The sequence below is a fragment of the Bombyx mandarina genome, chromosome 05 (genome assembly GCF_030267445.1).
Source record: "Bombyx mandarina strain Sakado chromosome 05, ASM3026744v2".
In the NCBI taxonomy this organism is placed as follows: Eukaryota; Metazoa; Arthropoda; class Insecta; order Lepidoptera; family Bombycidae; genus Bombyx; species Bombyx mandarina.
The window spans coordinates 15,637,468-15,657,068 of NC_143212.1; the positions used below are offsets into that span (position 1 = coordinate 15,637,468).

Consider the following 19,601-nt stretch of genomic DNA (forward strand, 5'->3'; position numbering starts at 1 on the left):
GGGAAATTTTATTTTCTTCTGCCCAAATTGTTTTAGTTGAAATAATTGTCGACTATACTTCTAGAATTTTTAATTCAATTTTAATTTATTTTATATATTTTAAATACCAGAAGTTATCACACATTCACCGTTATAATTACATAAATAAAATCTATACTAATATATAAATCTACAGTGCTTTTTACGGATGTTCCGTTACAACTACTGAACGATGCATCCGATTGACTTGAAACTTGGTAACTAATGGGTAGGCTAATATTTATATGAGTGTTGGACTCTCTACACCAGTTGTGGGGGCGTTAATGATGAGAATCTTTGTGGGGGTGAGAAATAATAATGTTAATTTTAAATGCCCAGCGAAACGGACGGGTACAGCTAGTAATTTATAATCATTGGATTTAGTTCATAAAAAATTCCATCTATTGGCTCTAAGTAAATATATCATTTGGAGATTTCTAATGTTTTAACTAAAACCAGATATGACCTTTTCAAATTGAAGAATGGCACGCAGAAGATGTTACGATTAATATCATTATTGCCATCGATATTTCTCTGAACAGTTCCAGAATCCCATCCCACAAGAGTTTCCTGTGCGGCTCTATCGTCATCCAGCATGAAGGTGTCTTGGAACCCTCCTCCGATCGGACAACATGGAGGTCTCATTCAGGGTTATAAGGTTATCTATGCACCGCTTTCAACGGACCATGGTAAGCTAGTAAGAAGACAAGTAAATTAAATCATTGATTTACACATTTCAATTTTAAAAAACTCCACGATATATACTAATATTTTTTATATCGTAATAATAAAATAAATAATACGGTAATAATTGACATAGCTAATAATACAATAGTAATTTTCTGAATATATTAATTTATATGTGAACATACAACGCCTCGCAAAAGCTAGGTGTGTGGCGCATTTACGCTGTAGATGTCTATGGGCTCCAGTAACCACTTAACACCAGGTGGGCTGTGAGCTCGTCCACACATCTAAACAATAAAAAAATAAAAATAAAAAATTGAACAAACTAAATATGTACTTAAATTACTATTGATGATTTTAAGCTTAAGTAATTTTATTGGCAGTGTATTTTTTTTATTTGCCTATGTAGGCATACGAGCATATGGCCCACCTGATGGTGAATGGTTACTGTCGCTCATAGACGTCAGGATTTCCAGGGCCAGAGCCAAGCCGCTGCCTACGATTAAGTACTCTCCATAAGCCTCGTTTGAAGAAGGACATGTCATAGCGCTCGAGAAACACCGTGGAGGGGAGCTCTTTCCAAAGCCGGATGGTACGTGGCAGAAAAGATCTTTGGAAACGGACTGTGGATCCGGGGAGTATCTGTGAATTTTACTGCGAGGGCGGGCGATGTGATGGTAAAAACAACCAGGATCACCTCAAAGAATCCCTCAGACACTCCTAGTGTAATAAGACTAGTTTTTTACTGGTGTTAGGACCTGTTGTGAGTCCGCGCGGGTAAGTACCACCACCCTGCCTATTTCTGCCGTGAAGCAGTAATGCGTTTCGATTTGAAGAGTGGGGCATCCGTTGTAACTATACTGAGATCTTAGAACTTATATCTCAAGGTGGATGGCGCATTTACGTCGTAGATGTCTATGGGCTCCAGTAACCACTTTACACCAAGTGGGCTGTGAGCTCATCCACCCACCTCATAAGCAATAAAAAAAAAAGAATTTCAAGAAAACTCTCGACCACAACACATAGCATAATTTTAAATTCTTAACAATTATAATAGTGACCTCTTTGTAAATTTATGAATGGAATCGAAATCCTTATTCATTATTATAGAAGATGTCGGTGAAATTAAGCGTGTGACCACAACTGACACCTATCTGCACACTCTAAGGAAATACACTAACTACTCCGTACAAGTTTTGGCTTTCACGAATGCCGGTGATGGAAAACGAAGTCCTCCTATCCACTGTATGACTGAGGAAGATGGTAAGTGGTTTAGATACGTCCAGAAATTATGTAGTTGTAGAAATATTTATTGGATGAAATAGTAGACCTTAAATACATTGCTGCAATAAAACTATGATTTGTATTTTTTTTTTATTGCTTAGATGGGTGGACGAGCTCACAGCCCACCTGGTATTAGTGGTTACTGGGGCCCATAGACATCTACAACGTAAATGCGCCACCCACCTTGAGATATAAGTTCTAAGGTCTCAGTATAGTTACAACGGCTACCCCACCCTTCAAACCGAAACGCATTACTGCTTCACCTACGCGTACCTACCCGTGCGGACTCACAAGAGGTCCTACCACCAATAATTACGCAAATTATAATTTTGCGGGTTTGATTTTTATTACACGATGTTATTCCTTCACCGTTGAAGTCAATTGTGAACGAATGCACCGGACGTCTTATCCTTTAGGCCACGACGACTTCAATTTGGGTTTGATCAGCTATATCCGTTGATTACTTAATATAAGATTGAAGCTCATCAAATCTTAATCTGTTTCACTGACAGATCAAAAATTATGTTATTTAATTTCAGTACCATCAGCACCTGAAAACATCAAAGCTCTCGCGTATTCCATTGACTCGGTTCTAGTGAGCTGGCTACCCCCGGTTCATCCAAACGGCGTTATTTCACATTACACAGTTTACTACCGAGAAGCCGGACGGTACGTTGTTTAACAGTATTTTTAATTGGTTTAGTTCAGTGATTCCCAAAGTGGTCTATATCGACCCCTAGGGGTCTATGACAACCTGCAAGGGGTCTACGTCAGCGAAAATAAATTTGGGGGTCCACGATAGTGGATCTCAACACATACATTGATAGTACCTATTTACTTACATCATACTATCTTATAATATCAACACATCATTAGCCGAGGAGATTTAAGATTAACCCTTACAAAATTGACGTCAAATGTTGATAATTTATTATTAAAGCATCAGGTTCATCCTTCTCACTAAAAATATTGACTTATTGCTTATGTTATGTTATTTATAGTTTATTTTATGTTTATTTTATGTTACGTATATTTTACATAACAGATACAAAATTTTATTTTGAGTAGTTTTAATTTAAATTCAATTAGTAAATGTATAAATTAACATGTGTTTTTACTTTAAGTTTTTAACACAAAACTTTACTACAGTTAGAAATTTACAGAAAATCAATATCAGGTAAGTAGGGGGTCTACCCAACACGGAAAAACATGGCAAGGGGTCTACGACACAAAAAAGTTTGGGGAACTCTGGTTTAGTTGAACCGTAAAGACCTTCAGTAATATAATTTTAACAGAGCGGTCCCTGCTCGGTCTACCGAACAATATCACCCGCTCGTTGGAAGATCTTCCCGCCGTCATTAAGCCTCCCAAAGTTGTAGCTATACTGAGACCTTAGAACTCATATTTTAGTGGGGCGTGGCATTTACGTTGTTGATGGCTATGGGTTCCAGTAACTACTTAACACCAGGTGGGCTGTGTGTTCGTCCACACACCTAAGCAATAAATAAATAAAAAACAACCTATGGTACCTATCGGTGAACTGGTAATAAATAAGGCAGGGAAGTTAGTAGATATCAAAGTCAAAAACGTGGCGGGCTTTATTAATATATAATGGACAACAGTGAACATTATAGCAGAATTCAATAAATAGTTATTTATCTATCAGTTATATATGCACTTTAAAAGAAGTTAAGATTAATAATGAATGCTGTTAGATATTTTCTGACCATTGGCAGGTCAGATTTTCAGGGTTTTAATGAAGTTTTTTTTACCTTGTGTCGTTGTTCAGATTGAAAAAATTTACTAACTTTAGAAAGTAATTGCAATATATATTTTTGTATTTTATTGATTTACATAGTTACAAGTGAAGCTAAAAATGAAATAATTAAGACTATTATTTATTAATTAATTCCATGGATTGATGCACTAGATCATGATCTACCAATCACTGAACCAAACCATGGTTTAACTGGTGTTGTTGTCGAAGCCCACACATATCACTGCGTATATAAATACCGCCACCTACCTTGAGGATTGAAGTCTGTGCCTTAACTGTAATTAGGCAAATTCGTTTTTTTGCATTTCTGATTTTTAAGATGGTATTCCTTAATCGTTTAAGTAATTCGTAAAATTTGTAATAAAAGTATTTCATTCATAAAATGAATACCCGCTTGCGTGATTTGAACACCCGTACAGTCGCATTCCTCGATATGAGTACACCGGGCGTCTTATCCTTTAGACCACAACGACTTCTTCATAACTGATCAGGTTTTTTTAAGGGATTTTATGACCTGGTAACTAAGACCTTTAAGTCATGTCTTATTTTAATTTAAATTCTTATTTTTATGAAAAATGATAATATGGAGTGAAATGAAACGAAATGAAGATGATTAATTTCAGACATTACTCAACTGGGATGAAATGAAATGAAATGATATGGGATGAAAAATTATCTCAGTAAAATGGTGGTCATTTACTGAGACTTTTTCAATGGACTTTTTGGAGGATCCCGAGAAGTTACGTCGAGCGGCTTTGTTTCATTTTCCCACATTTGTGCACTTTTACAGATATTTAACAGTTAACAAACCACCGTTATTACACATTTAAGTCTGAAGAAACACTAAATAGACAAAATAAAGCAAATCACACAACTTGACACCTCGCGTTCCCGCCAAAAAGTCTCAGCTGATCAGGTTTCTTCTCAATTCCACAGATTAGGCAAGCACTCCAGCTTCACTGTGTCAGCTGATAAGCAAACGGATGCAGAACTAATGCTTCAAGTGCGAAATTTAGCTGAAAATCAGCTTTACGAATTCTGGGTGTCTGCCACCACTGGTTCCGGCGAAGGAGAGTCCACTCTCGTGGTCGGCCAGGGACCTAGCTCTAGAAGTAAGTTATATTAATTTCGCTGTCGATTCGAAGCCTCGATTCTATTGCTTAATGACTGTCCTAGCCGTGAAAACATAACGAATCATGGCTTTTAAGTAAAAATTGGCAGGACGGTAGTCTCAATACTTGGGAAATTTAATATTTTCAGTATTAAAATCGTCGTGGCCTATTGGATAAGACGTCCGGTGCATTCGTATCTACCGATGTAACAGTGCTCGAATCCCGCAGGCGGGTACCAATTTTTCTAATGAAATATGTACATAACAAATGTTCACGATTGACTTCCACGGTGAAGGAATAACATCGTGTAATAAAAATAAAAATCCGCAAAAATATAATTTGCGTAATTACTGGCCTCTTGTGAGGATGAAAGAATAGTTGTGAATAGAATTTACTGGTGGTAGGACCTCTTGAGAGTCCGCGCGGGTAGGTACCACCGCCCTGCCTATTTCTGCCGTGAAGCAGTAATGCGTTTCGGTTTGAAGGGTGGGGCAACCGTTGTAACTATACTGAGACCTTAGAACCCTTATCTCAAAAGGGGTGGCGACTTTTACGTTGCAGAAGTCTATGAGCTCCAGTGACCACTTAACACCAGGTGGGTTGTGAGCTCGTCCGCCTATCTATGTAATAAAAAAAAAAACATCAGACATCTTATCTTTTAGGATACGATGAGTGATGACGTCAATATGAATGTCTCTCTGTCACAAAATTGATGTACTGTTTCTTGGAAGTAGACTAGTATGGTATTGTCTCGTTTCCAGTTCCAGCGCGCATCGCTTCGTTCGGGCGTTGGGTATCTGTGGGAGTTGGTCAGTCGCTGCTGCTTTTGTGCACGTGCGTGGGGTCGCCGACGCCGCGCTCGCGGTGGACACATGCGCGCTCGCCCGTCACGCACCACGCCTTCTACCAGGTCACGCACCGAGGACATCTGCATATACGAGGTGCATACTATGCAGTAATATTAGTCGACAACTTGTACCTAAACTCAAATGCAATTTGTTCCTTGTAAAAGCATTTTATACAGCGCAAGCTCCGTCTGAGGCTGCCTGTCCACCGGAGCAAAGCGAGGCAGTGTGGCGGAGAAACGGAGAAATATTAACCGATAAGATTGCACAAAATCTACGCTCCTTTTTAGTGGACAGGGAGTTGCGAACCAGTTTAAAAATTCATTAAAAACCGGTAAGCGGAGCGGGATAGCGGAGTGGGATAGCGGAACGAGGCAGCGGAGCGGGGACGTGAGTGCGGGCGGTGACGCAAGGCGCGCCCGCAGTGTGAACGGACTCGTCGCGTAGGTATTAAACTCCTCTCCGCATTACTTTCTCGCTCCGCAGCCTCGCTCCGCTCCGGTGGACAGACACAGTACGCAACTTCGCTCCGCCTTACTCCGTTGCTCCGCTGCGCTGCCTCGCACCGCTCCGGTGGACAGGCAGTCTTACTTTGCTTTTCGACCCGACGCACACACAGAAGTCTGACGATTATCCCCTAAATGAAAATAAAACAACAATACAAACTTAACCATAGTACCGACTTGCCATAACCATAACTAAGTTGTATTGCCATCTGAAATGTGCCAATAGTGTTCATATCTCACTCGATTACTGTGTTCAAATTTAAATGAATAATGTGGCCCGAGAATAGCCACATCTTTCTCTTCTAATGACTATTGTAAGAAACGACTGAAAGGTTCAAGATAACAAATCTGGTAATAACTTAAAACCATCTAGTTATAATCATAATTTAAAAAAAAAACACATAAATCCTCGTTCCACAGAAGTAAACGAGCAGTCCTCAGGAAACTTCACATGTACAGCGAGCAACACGATCGGAGAGGACTCCATAGTGTATGTCGTGGCAGCCATCCTTCCTCCAGCCGCGCCATCCCTGAAGCTCCAGTACACCACGACGTCCAGTATAAAGCTGCACTGGCAACTACCGAGCGAAAATACCGAACCGATATTGGGTAAGTACTGTGCTGAGCTGTTTCGGTATTATTTTTCTTACATAAGCTGATAGCCTTGAGAGGCCATTCCAACGTAACTATAACTAGTAGATGAGCTCACGGGGCTCAAACCTGACGACGTTGTTAACACTAGCCCTAGCAAGAGCAGTGCTTCGCAGAATCTACCGCCTGATCGGAAACGCGACCCACTGAGAAGCTCTGGCGAGAAACTCAGTGGGCTGTGTCTGTGGGTTAATTTACTCGCCGAGCCATTTGTCGCAAGCGACGGGTTCGACGGGAAGCTGTTTTAGTATCTATTGTTTTATTTAACTATAGGTCTATTCTAACAGTAGGCAGCGGCTTGGCTCTGCCCTTGACGTGGCTGACATCTATGAGCAACGCTAACTAATCACCAAGTGAGCTTCATGATCGTCTGCTTACAAGGACAATAAAAAAGTGTTATTGTAGTCATGCCGTCCCTTACGCACATCAATCATTAATTAATTTGGGAACCGCCATTTGTCTCCTTTTTGTTATTTGATAGTTGCTCCCATTACCAGATTTAAGAAGTTTTAATTTTATCATTTCCTAATGATTTTTTCAACTTAAATTTATAGCAGCTATTAAACTACACAGGGTCAATGTCACCATCCTATTTACTTTAATCTCCGTTTTAGAAGAGTTGAATTACAATACTCTAGACACTTCCATCTCAAATATAGGGAAAAGCGGTGACATTCATTCTGTGATCTCTACATGATCTAATATTAAAGCAATAAATAAAATATCCATAATAAACTAAGTCAGCTCCCCTGTTCTCAGGGTATCTATTAAACTACAAACAAGCATCTGAAGCCGAATGGCATACTGTGGAACTGTCGCCCGAAGCTACGTCGTACACTTTGGACATGCTGAAATGTGGCACGACGTACAACGCGAAGATACAGGCCAGAAATAAGATATCTATAGGACCCCCCAGCGAGATCCTCACGGCTACTACCAGAGGAGGACGTAAGTGGTCACTAAAAATAATATTGTTTAGTTAATTAATCAAACAGCCGTCTGGTGTAGTGGTAAGTGACATGGTCACTACACAACAGATTCGCGGGTTCGAATCCCGCCAAGGGAAGATATTTGTATGATAAATTTAATATAAAATGTATTTTCCAGGGTTATGGATGTATATTAAATATAATTATAACATGTATGTGTATAATAAAAATCTTACTTTTATTTCCGTTATCTGGTACCTGTAACACAAGTTCTTTACGAACTTAGCACGGGACCAGTTAACGTGGCGTGATTGTTAGTAAATATTTATTTATTTATATTTATTTAATTTGTATGGAGAAAGGACGCGTGAGAATTTTGATATAATTTTGAGAAATCATTTTCATATAGATCCACATAAATGTGAATAGAAATAAACCCTAATACAATCTAGAATTTAGTATGGTCATGTGGAAACAGCATAACGAAAAATAATCCTATGAGAAGTTCTATATTTTGTCACGCGCTAGTTTAAGAATCTTCTAGATTTTTAAGTCGATTCCTTTGTTTTACTTTTCCGTAGGTCCAAAGCCTCCAAAACCCGAAGACCACGTGCATATGAATTCCACAGCGATCAAAATAAATTTTTACGCTTGGCGTGACGGTGGCTGCCCCATTCTCGGCTTCAGAGTCTCTTACCGAAAAGCTGGAACAGAACATTGGATAAAGGTCGTTATGCTTAAGTGCACAAAGTATAGTATAGTTTATGTACGTTTATTTTAGGATATAGAGGAAGAGGTAGACCTAAGAAGAAATGGATGGATTGCGTGGAATACGATATGGGTAAGAGGGGAGTGAGCGAAGAAATGGTACATGGTATGGAAGGAGAAAAAATGTTGCTCCGACCCCAGGTGACTGGGAGAAGGGCAGGATAATGATGATGATATGTTTATTTTAAGAACAGTACTGTTGTGTTGATAAAACACTTGAGAATCCCATCCCGTTAATATCATTTAAAAATATTTGCAGTATATGTCTTTGTAATTCGGATTTCAATCTCGGTACTGCTCATCTACGCAGATTTTGAAATCAGTATTTACTTCAATTGTATATTTTTGTATCATAGGTATTTTAAGTACCTATGTTTTATAATAATATATGTAAATTGTTTATTCTTATTTATGTTTTTTTTTATTGCTTAGATGGGTGGACGAGCTCACAGCCAACCTGTTGTTAAGTGGTTACTGGAGCCCATGGACATCTACAACGTAAATGCGCCACCCACCTTGAAATATAAGTTCTAAGATCTCAGTATAGTTACAACGGCTGCACCACCCTTCAAACCGAAACGCATTACTGCTTCACGACAGAAATAGGCAGGGTGGTGGTACCTACCCGTGCGGACTTACAAGAGGTCCTACCACCAGTATGTGTAAAGAAGCAAAATTATTATTACTTTACATTGTGTATTTGTAGATAATATATGTATGTATGTGTATGCATGTATATATTTAAATTAATTGGTATACCGCGTGTAATTCGTTTCCAAACAATTATTTTCCACCCGATTGATGTCTAGAAGAGATCGCTCTTAGCGATAAGACCACTAATTGTATTGTTTTTTTGTATTTAATGTTTCGCATTGTTTCTTTTGTTGGTGTACAATAAAGAATACTATCTCTCTCGCTCTCTCTCTCTCATTATGCAAAAATAAAGTTAATCTGTTTTTGAAATGCTGTACCGTTCGCATCTTCAGGTCGGGGACGGATTGAGTTCAGCCGGCCATGTGATCGGCTCTCTGACGCCCGGAACATGGTACGAGGTTTGCGTGGAAGCCTACAGCGACGCTGGTCCCGAGCGTGTGACCTTACACGTCGATACACACACCTTGGCCGGAGGTGAGAATAAGCTTTTACCTTCTTTTTTTTATTGCTTAGATGGGTGGACGAGCTCACAGCCCACCTGGTGCTAAGTGGTTACTGGAGCTCTTAAACTTTTACAACGTAAATGCGCCACCCACTTTGAGACATAAGTTCTAAGGTCTCAGTATTGTCACAACGGCTGCCCCACCCTTCAAACCGAAACGCATTACTGCTTCACGGCAGAAATAGGCAGGGTGGTAGTACCTTCCCGCGCTGACTCACAAGAGGTCTTACCACCAGTAGTCCTACCTACTGTTTATCCGAGCATTTTTTATTGTTGTTATTGTTTCTGATGCTTCGAATACTAATACCGTTTTCGTGGTCACTTGAATACTGTGCTATCATCAATTCTTCTATAAAATATTATTCATTTCAAAATAATAATGTTTTTATATTGCGAAGATGATTTAATTATTATTACATTTAATGTCTTCACTCGCAATATTCGAAGAAAATGCGATAATATACTAAGAAATTAGCTATAAGTTAGGCCCACAAGAACGATAATAATAATATGGTTAGTTTCAATGAAGACTACTCGCTGGTTATGATTGGGAATGGGAATTTAAAAAAACGGTCTTAATTAAGGTCAGCTTTCGACACAATTCTAATGGGTTCCTTTAATTTTTTAATAAAAATATAAAAATAAATAATAGTTTAAAAAAACTACAAAAATACGCTTTTATAGAAAATTCAACTAAAAAATAGAAAATAAATTTTAATTAATTTGAATTAAAAATAGTGGAAGAAAAATGATTTTATTGTAAAAAAAAGCGTGGGGTGCGTGGTATCAGCAGTTATAAATATTTTATGAACAGATATGAGTAGACGGGTTATTTTGGTAATATCCTGAAAAGCAAAATCGAAATTTCTTACACTATTTTTAATTCAAATTTATTAAAATTTATTTTTTATTTTTTATTTTAATTTAAATTTTTTCAATATAATTTATTTTAAATATTGAATTGTCATCGATCCTTAATAAGTATGTCAAATTTCGAGTTAGTCCGACGTTTTGAAGGGGGTCAAAATCATGTTCAAAGATTCCGTTACATACTAACATCCATACGTCTGAAACTAATAAAAAGCATACTAAAAACTGGATTTAACAAGAACACTGGAGTGTTGTAACAATAAACAGATGATCCAAAAAGCGAGTACAAAATATTTTCAGGTCGCATACCACCACTTAAACCTTCATCACCGCTGTCGGGTAGCTCACGGCAAAGCTCGCTACGAACCGTGCTGGTGTCTTGTGTGGCCAGCGGAGTCGTCATTGTCGTGACGTTGGCAGCGATCATCTGTCTAATACATGGAAAAAAGAAGTAAGTTACAACCATACCCTCGTCAAAGTGTGATCTAAAGAGGGAGATCGTCCGTTTGATCAACCAGCTATGTCATCCTCTCTGAGGTTGTTACTCATTTGTTACCCATTTACATTGTGTAGAACAATATTCAAGATATTTGTTTTTCTTATAGCTTCGATAGTTCGCTTATCCATGGCTCATTGTGGTTAAGTGCTTATTGGAGCCAATAGACAGTAACAATGGAAATATCGACACACACCTTGAGTTAGTCACAAACTTTTCAAATCAAAACACGTTACCGCTTCACGATAGAAATTGGCGGGACTCACAAGACGTCCGACTACCGGTAAAGCCTACATATACTCTGCATATTTCTGCCATAAATTTGGTCCAACGTCCGGTCTGAATATTAAAATAATCGTTGTACAATAAAAATGAGACTTTGACCCTTACGGCTTATTAACCAAGATTCCCCAACGCAACTTCAACAATGTTTCCTCTCATTAATTTACCCTTAAAAGCTAACACTATCACTGTAACGTTTCAGATTCTTCTGCCTTTCAAGTGATCACTACATGAGGGACGATAGAAAACTGAGCGAGAGTAACGAGGCGGAAAGAGAGAAGCTAAGAGAAGGACAGAAACTATACTCGTCGTCTTCTATCAATGGAAACGAAAAGTCAAACGATGACTCTTCAGGTTTGTGGTCATAGGATAAGGCAGATTCTGTGGTCAGTTGATTTTATGGTCTTGTTTCAACGATATGATATAAGTCTTTCTTTGTTTCAACGATATGATATAAGTCTTGTATACTCTTCCAGAAGCACAGAGTTCGAAGTGACACAGTTTTGTCGTTTTTTTATTTATTATTTCTCTAGATCTTCATTCACAGTCGTTGCTACATCCCATAAGTATCGCAAATGTCGCTACCCACCTCGAGACGTTAGGTTGAAGTGTCATTTGTGATCTACCACGAGTTCCCCACTCTTCAAACTGGAATGGATGACTGCTTTGTGACACAATATGCAAGGAACTTTTTTGTACGAGCTTATATTACTCTTCACAACCAGTAACAAATTTGATCTATTGCCTCTCAATCATTATCATCATCAGCTCACAGACGTCTACTGATGAACATAAGCCTTCTCCAAGGAATGGTACAGCGACTGGTCCTTCGCAGCTTGCAACTTTTACGAGATCGTCGGTCCATCTCGTGGAAGGCTTACCCACCTTCTTATCTATTACCGTTTTAGTACAATTAAATCTCAGGTCATGATACCCGGAGATAATTTTGTTGAGACCCCTATTATTGGATCCAGTAAATAGTTGTTTGTCACTAGCATCATTCCAAATGCCTCAGTCGAATTGTACCAGATAAGTGTCATGATATCCGGAAATAATTTTGTGGAGACCCCCATTATTTGGACCCCGTAAATAGTTGTTACTAACATCATTCCAACTGTCTCAGCCGAACTGTACCAGATAAGTGTCATGATATCCGGAAATAATTTTGTGGAGACCCCTATTATTTGGATCCCGTAAATAGTTTTTACTAGCATCATTCCAACTGCCTCAGCCGAACTGTACGAGATAAGTCCGTACGCGACTTTCGGCGTGTCGGCTGCGCACTCGCTCCAGTTCCGCACGCTGGCGCGCCGAGAGGACGACGCGGCGCCCCCGCACCGCCGCCGCCACCGGGCCTGCGACCACTATCGATACGGTTTGTATGTCACACTCGTAGGATCACTGGTATTCCACCCAATTCACCATTTATTTACAACTAGCTGACCCGGTAGACTTCGTAGTGCCTCAATCGATAAATAAAAGACGTAAACTTCTGTATAAAATAAACTTAAAACTAACAAAAGGAATCCGTCCGACGGGGGACAGATCAATGGAAAAACAAAATTGTAATTTTTATTTAATTCCGAGCATCTTCATATTTATCTACCTTTGTAAACTTCTGTGGACTTCCACAAATAATTCAAGACTAAAATTAGCCAAATCGGTCCAGCCGCTCTCGACTTTTAGCGAGACTAACGAACAGCAATTCATTTTTATATATATAGATGTTTTCACATAGATATTGATGCGTTACCTTGTTCCATTTTCAAATATAGGCTCAACGTTTCGTGGTATTTTGACAGTCAACCACTATTGGCTTTATAAAGAACACAGCTGCGTTACTAACATATGTTTAAACTAGAACATACCTCACAATTCCATCTCCACTCTCGTTCTTCAGAGAACCATATTTAGTAGTTTAGCAGAAAAACAAGCAAAATAGTGGTAGCATACAAATTGAGGACATATTTTATCATTCGTGCTCAAAATCAGAATTATGTGAAGACTAAAGACCGTTAGGTAGGCTTGAATAGGCCCAAACTCGCCCAACAGATTCCAAGAAGCCTCTTATTATCTTCGGCCTTTCAGCCCAGGGTGGGTCTTAGCCTGGCCCAGTATATCTCTCCAAACTGCTCTGTTTGGTCTGCTCAGGGCTTTCTCCTTCCAGTTCCTGACACTGATAGCTTTGAGGTCGTGCTCTACGACATCTAACCATCAAAGTTTGGGTCTGTCACGACTTCTGCGGTTTTCTGGTTTGCCATATAGTATTTGTCTTGGCATTCTGGTCACCTCCATTCGAACTACAAGTCCTGCCCATCGTAGGCGTCAAATTTTTATAGTTTTTATGATATGTATCATGATCCTTGTAAATATCATACAACTCACAGCACCGAATATCCGTCTTAGGATCTTACGCTCGAATACAAGTAGACGGTTCTTATCCTTCTTGCTGAGTACCCATGTCTCTGAGCCATAAATAAGAATGGGTCTCAGTAGGGTTTAAGGAAAGTAAGATCTTCTGGCCTGATAAAATAGTAATTATGGCGGAGCCTCCAGTTCCTATGTCAACCCTTACCGGCAGATGAATCGAGCCTCTCTAAATGCTCGACAGTGGAGGCGCGGCACCGCATGCGCGCGGCGCCCGCCGCCCCCTGGAGGGACGCGCACACCGACTCAGACGACAACAGCGATAGTGCCGCCAACACCACTACTAAGGGTAACTGTGTTGTACCAACTTATCTACATATTATACTGACTGATAACAAACATATACCCGATCCTGTAGACCGAATAGTAACAGTCGACGTCGACCAAAACACGTCATTAAGGATCCTCCCGATCCATTAACGGTGCTTTTAGGTACCACAAGCACCGGTCACCGTCCTCGTCGAATCCGTCGACGAAGGGCTCGGCGAGCGAATTAACCCATAGACACAGTCCACTGAGTTTCTCGCCGGATCTTCTCAGTGGGTCGCATTTCCGATTCAGTGCTAGATTCTGCGAAGCACTGCTCTTGCTAGGATCAGTGTTAGAATCACTCCGGTTTGAGCCCCGTGAGCTCAACTACTAGTTAAGGTTACGCTGAAATAGCCTCTCAAGGCTATCAGATAAGGTAGGAAAAAAAAAACAAACATACCGTGTAACTGGAACGCATAAATAGCTCCTGATAGAAATAGGTAAGACTAGCCTAAAGCTCAAAGGAATCAAATGTAGAAAAAGTTAGACCTAGAAATAAAGTGAGGATGTGAAGTAATTCAATAACCAGACAGAATAGTTTTATTATTTATTTATTTTTTAAAAGCGTGTTAACTCATGAACGGTGTTCACCGATAATACTGGGGCTACCACCTAGTCGGTTCTATGAAACTATTCAAGCCTTCTTGGATAAGGAAATAATATAATAGTACCATAGCGCTCAGGAAACACTATGAAACCCCTTGGGTATTCCTCCAATATTCACACCAAAATTGGGTAGCACATTTGGATGCGAAGGTTCTAAGTAGTAGGCTTGAGCTCTACTCAGGTGGTGGGGGGGTGCTATTGTAAAAATGATAAATCCATTGGATATTACAAATTTTAGAGAACAACAGTATCGGTGGTAAGCCCAAAGCTGTTATTACTGGTGGTAGGACCTCTTGTGAGCTGCACGGGTAGATACCAACGCCCTGCCTATTTCTGCCGTGAAGCAGTAATGCGTTTCGGTTTAAAGGGCGGGGCAGCCGTTGTAACTACATTGAGACCTTAGAACTTGTCTCAAGGTGGGTGGCGCATTTACGTTGTAGATTTCTATGGGCTCCAGTAACCACTTCACACCAGGTGGGCTGTGAGCTCGTCCACCCATCTAAGCAATAAAAAAAATAAAAAAAGGTTCCAAACAATCTTGCTGTCCTGAAGATAGTTTCTAGTACTTTCTCTATCATATTGGTTACACTCGATCATCCCACAGAAGCCCGTTACCCAAAAGATAATGAGGGGTTCATATTGTAGGCATTTGGTAGGCAGCGGCTTGGCTCTGCCCCTGGCATTGCTGAAGTCCATGGGCGACGGTAACCACTCACCAGGTAGGGCCATATGCTCGTCTGCCTACAAGGGCAATAAAAAAAAATTGTTTTGTGTTATTGCCAGGGTCGGGCACATCGCCGTGTGGCAGCGCTTACGGCAGCGGCAGACGGAGCGCCCGCACCACCAGCAGGTAGAACTCAGGTACCTCCCCCGCTCATCCTGAACGCGCCACTGCGCTCACGACCCGCTCGCACGGCTTACGAGAGCGCTAGACGCCTACCCACATGAGCTTCCACATTCGAATCAGTACGCGACTTCTTTTGGTTGTAATCTGTTTTTTTTTTCTTTTTCTTTTTTTTATTACTTAGATGGGTGGACGAGTTCACAGCCCACCTAGTGTCAAGTGATCACCGGAACTCATAAGCATCCACAACGTAAATGCGCCACCCACTCCGAGACAAAGTTCTAAGGTCTCACTATAGTTACAACGGCTACCCCACCCTTCATACTGAAACGCATTGCTGCTTCACGGCAGAAATAGGCAGGGTGGGGGGTACCTACCCGCACGGACACACAAGAGGTCATATCACCAGTAATTAGAGGCAAATTAATTAGCACGCTTTATCTTTTGCTTATTAAAAGCTTGGTAGGTAGTTTTAAATACTCGATGATCATAGCGAAATAACTAACATATTTGCGACGACTTTACACCCTAAGTACATTACATTTGTTATTGTTCTTATTTTTTAGCGGAGGTCCAAATGGGAGCGACGGTCATTCAGACAGTTTTGCCCCCGTCCCCGCTGATATATCTTCTTTAATCGACAAGTGAGTTGATCAATGTGGTTTGTTGACGTAGAGGGAAGTGGTTACGTGAGTGTTCCACTATTGAGTCTGAAGACGAATGGTTTTTTTTTCGGAGTAAGCATTCACTGAGATGGAACAGGACTCTATCGATTAAAAATTGTGTTGGGTGGACATAAGTTAACATATTTCGTAGGCTATGGATCCCAGCAGCTGTTAACCGCCACAACCTCGATTGCCAGCTGTAATACTTATAAATACAAAAATTTGCATTGAGTTCGCCAGGAATTAAAACCTGTATCTTAAAGAATATGACTATTATATGACTTTACAAAATATGTAGATACCTAGGTAGGCATATTAAAAAAATGAATTTAGATCTTTGGGTAATGAGTGCACGTACGTTTCAGATACCAACAGAGAAAAGAACAAGAACGACGAGAATGTACAATACACGTGTAGCACGAAATAATAATTTTGACTTTCTAAAACGGACTTAAAGTGTTTAAATATGAATTTAAACATCTTGAAATTACCAGATCGCACTTCTTTTTTTTTATGATTGAAGGATTACTCGTGGCCCGCAGGCCTTTCCAGTTTGACCAGGACAGGTGGGCGAGCAAAGGCTCAGCCAGGAGAGATCGCACTTCTCTGGTTGATTACAATATTATGTAATTTTGAAACATGTCTATTAATTTGACTGCATTTAATTTGTTATCATTTCAACGTCGATATTAATTTTAATGTGAAACCAGTTGTCAAACGGCACTTATTCTCAAACGTAATTTATAAAAAAAATATTGATCTATGTAACGAGAAAGCTGCTTTATAAGGATTGTAATTATGAAGTTGGTAAAACTGTAAATAGCATTAAACTTTTAATATTATAAACATTTAATAATAAACCGATTCGATTTGAATTGAATGTTAGCTGTGAGATTTTTGTTACAAGGAAGAAAAAAATTGTTCTAAATAGGTACAGTTTATCCATAGTATATAATATTACCGTGCGTAAAGTGGCTAACTAGAGTTTAAATAGTATTTCAACGTCCAACGTCCTTTGACAAAACTTTTGTTAAATTTTCAATATGTGCCAATAAATCGTTACTAACTCTTTTCTTAATATAGATTAATACTTATAATTATAATATTCTAAATCTCACAGCAGTAAAAAGGTACTAAAATAATAATTAATGCTTCTGGTCCTGGTTATATGGCGAACGGTTATATACTTGCTTAAATTATATTTTTTAAATTATATATTAAAATACATACTTTTATTTCAATAGTTCAAAAGGTCACGACCAGAAGCTTAGATTAGTATAGTTAATAATGTAAACTGTAATGGCTGTTCCAAACTGCAAAAGATACATATCAATATATAGACTGCCAGTATTAATTAAGTGATGAAGTCATTAAATATTATTATAAAGAAAATGTTAAAGATTACAGTTATGTACTTAAATTATATACTATTGTATAAACACTTTCTATTTACATGTTGTGTAATGATAATATTAATTTAATTAAGGAGAAAGAAGGAAATAAAGATGTGTGTTGTGAAACAAAGTTTTCTCATTTAAATTACCTATTAACTGTTTTATAGTTGTATCTAATTGATGAACATGATTATCAATGTGGTCGAATTTCGAGAAATTATAGAGTCAGGTTGCGAACACTTTAAAATTATTCAATGGAATTTCAAGGACAGCTGTTAAAATATTCGCTGGCCGTTTGGCTCTGAGCATGGCCCTAGGTTGTCAAGATACGTGTGACGCAGCGTTCATCATTTTGTGGCCTTCCGTACTGAGAAATCAAATGAGTAAGATTGACCTTGAGCTGCGTCCGCCTTCCAGGCTGATCGTGGGATGCTTAAGGGTATAAGTCTGATAATAAAACCTATTTGGGACTTAACTGTCACAAATGACTGTCCTTAAAATATCGCCAGAATCAAGAGGCTGGATCTTTGCTCGATCTCGGTAAAGGTACTATTTTTTTTTTTTTTTTTTTTTTTTCCTACCTAAGCTGAGAGCCTTGAGAGGCTATGTCAGCGTAACCCTAACTTTTGTAGGTGAGCTCACGGGGCTCAAACCTGATAAAAGCTTTCAGTAGATTTATATCAAATCGACTATTCATTCGTTTTTTAACATTTTGACAGCCTTGTGTCAGATGTTCGAATTGTACATTGTTGTTAATCTATGGACTGCCCATAAGCCCATCTCTAAAAAACTACTTGATTTGCCCTAAAATGAAGTAGTCTCTCGTCAGTTTTTTAGTGAATTAATTAATAATGTTGTACATTGGGCAACTAAATTTCAAATTTGCCAATGAATTAATACAATAAACCAAATACCTATTTCACTAACACTTATATCTGCGGTTTGTTGAGAAGCGTTATAAACATGTGTACTACTCATTGTTTTGATCCCATTAAACTATATTGATTTATCTTAAGCCAGTGACCTGTTTTTCGTCTTTGTAAAGTGTAATCCTTAAATAATTAATACTATAAAGAGCAACAGCTTGGATGCAAGGGGATGGTTCACATGGTTTCATATCGTTTTGGAAAACGAATAATGTGTTGTTCTAAAATAATGCATTCGAAAGTTTATATATCGTGATTTTAATTGAAAAAGTATAAAAACATACTAGTAATTATAATAGTATGTGTTTGTCGCGATGATGACGCCGATAGAGGAGAAGAAAGATGAAAAGGTATGTAATGTTTGTGAGAAATGAATTTTTAATTATGAATTAGGATCTTGTTGAAATAAATAGTTAGTCTTTAACCAAATGTACGAATTGATTTATTTAAATTTCTGAGGTAGATAGTTATACCAAACAATATATGTATTGATTTCATATATTTACAATTACTTTATTTAAAAATGAAGAGTTTACAAATAGTTCCCTACCACAAAATAATTGAAATTATATTATGTGTGACTAGATTATGAAACAACATAAGATCCCAAGAATGTTTACCAAAATTGTAAACTGTCATACTATTGTGAATTGTTCATTCTTTACATAGTTGAATATTTTTTAATTGATAAGCAAATTGTGAGATGCTTTGAACTTATATACGAACCATCATTAATTAAATTCAATTTTGAAATCTTTCTGATTTGATGCTATATATTTTATCAAGCTCATTGTGAATCAATTACTATTATCTTATACTTTCTACTATTATTATCTATTACTACTCTTACTAATATATTACTATTATTTAATACTAATATCACAGCTGCTCTACAATATAATGTCAGCAATAATAGTTTATATAATTAGATCATACTTAGCTATTTTCTTAGTTTTTGTATCGCAGATATAATTCAGAGCACATTTCCTCTAAGTAATTTAATTTTATTAGATCTGATCTGATTTCAAATGCTTTGCAATAGTAAGAGT

General features: G+C 38.4%; 2 protein-coding genes across 8 annotated transcripts in view; both read left to right on the forward strand.

The window, feature by feature from the left end:
- Dscam3 (Down syndrome cell adhesion molecule 3) overlaps positions 1–19,601 on the forward strand; it is a 319,922-nt gene that overhangs the window by 163,642 nt on the left and 136,679 nt on the right. For 3 of the 7 annotated variants that reach the window (XM_089727908.1, XM_089727910.1, XM_089727909.1), the window contains exons 25-39: positions 561–707; positions 1,816–1,968; positions 2,529–2,658; positions 4,703–4,878; positions 5,640–5,819; positions 6,650–6,838; positions 7,640–7,828; positions 8,391–8,536; positions 9,564–9,705; positions 10,904–11,054; positions 11,584–11,735; positions 12,613–12,756; positions 13,963–14,097; positions 15,507–15,573; positions 16,134–16,211. In XM_089727908.1, the coding sequence (XP_089584034.1) occupies positions 561–707; positions 1,816–1,968; positions 2,529–2,658; positions 4,703–4,878; positions 5,640–5,819; positions 6,650–6,838; positions 7,640–7,828; positions 8,391–8,536; positions 9,564–9,705; positions 10,904–11,054; positions 11,584–11,735; positions 12,613–12,756; positions 13,963–14,097; positions 15,507–15,573; positions 16,134–16,211 (2,179 nt within the window). Of the gene's footprint in view, positions 1–560; positions 708–1,815; positions 1,969–2,528; positions 2,659–4,702; positions 4,879–5,639; positions 5,820–6,649; positions 6,839–7,639; positions 7,829–8,390; positions 8,537–9,563; positions 9,706–10,903; positions 11,055–11,583; positions 11,736–12,612; positions 12,757–13,962; positions 14,098–15,506; positions 15,585–16,133; positions 16,212–16,597; positions 17,757–19,601 lie in introns of those variants that run through there. The other 4 variants (XR_016323178.1, XM_028174160.2, XR_016323179.1 and 1 more) reach the window with 4 other exon arrangements.
- Syn2 (Syntrophin-like 2) overlaps positions 18,377–19,601 on the forward strand; it is a 37,369-nt gene continuing 36,144 nt past the window's right edge. The window contains exon 1 of the mRNA XM_028174105.2: positions 18,377–18,902. Coding sequence (XP_028029906.1) covers positions 18,867–18,902 — 36 coding nt within the window. The 5' untranslated portion in view covers positions 18,377–18,866. The remainder of the gene's footprint in view (positions 18,903–19,601) is intronic.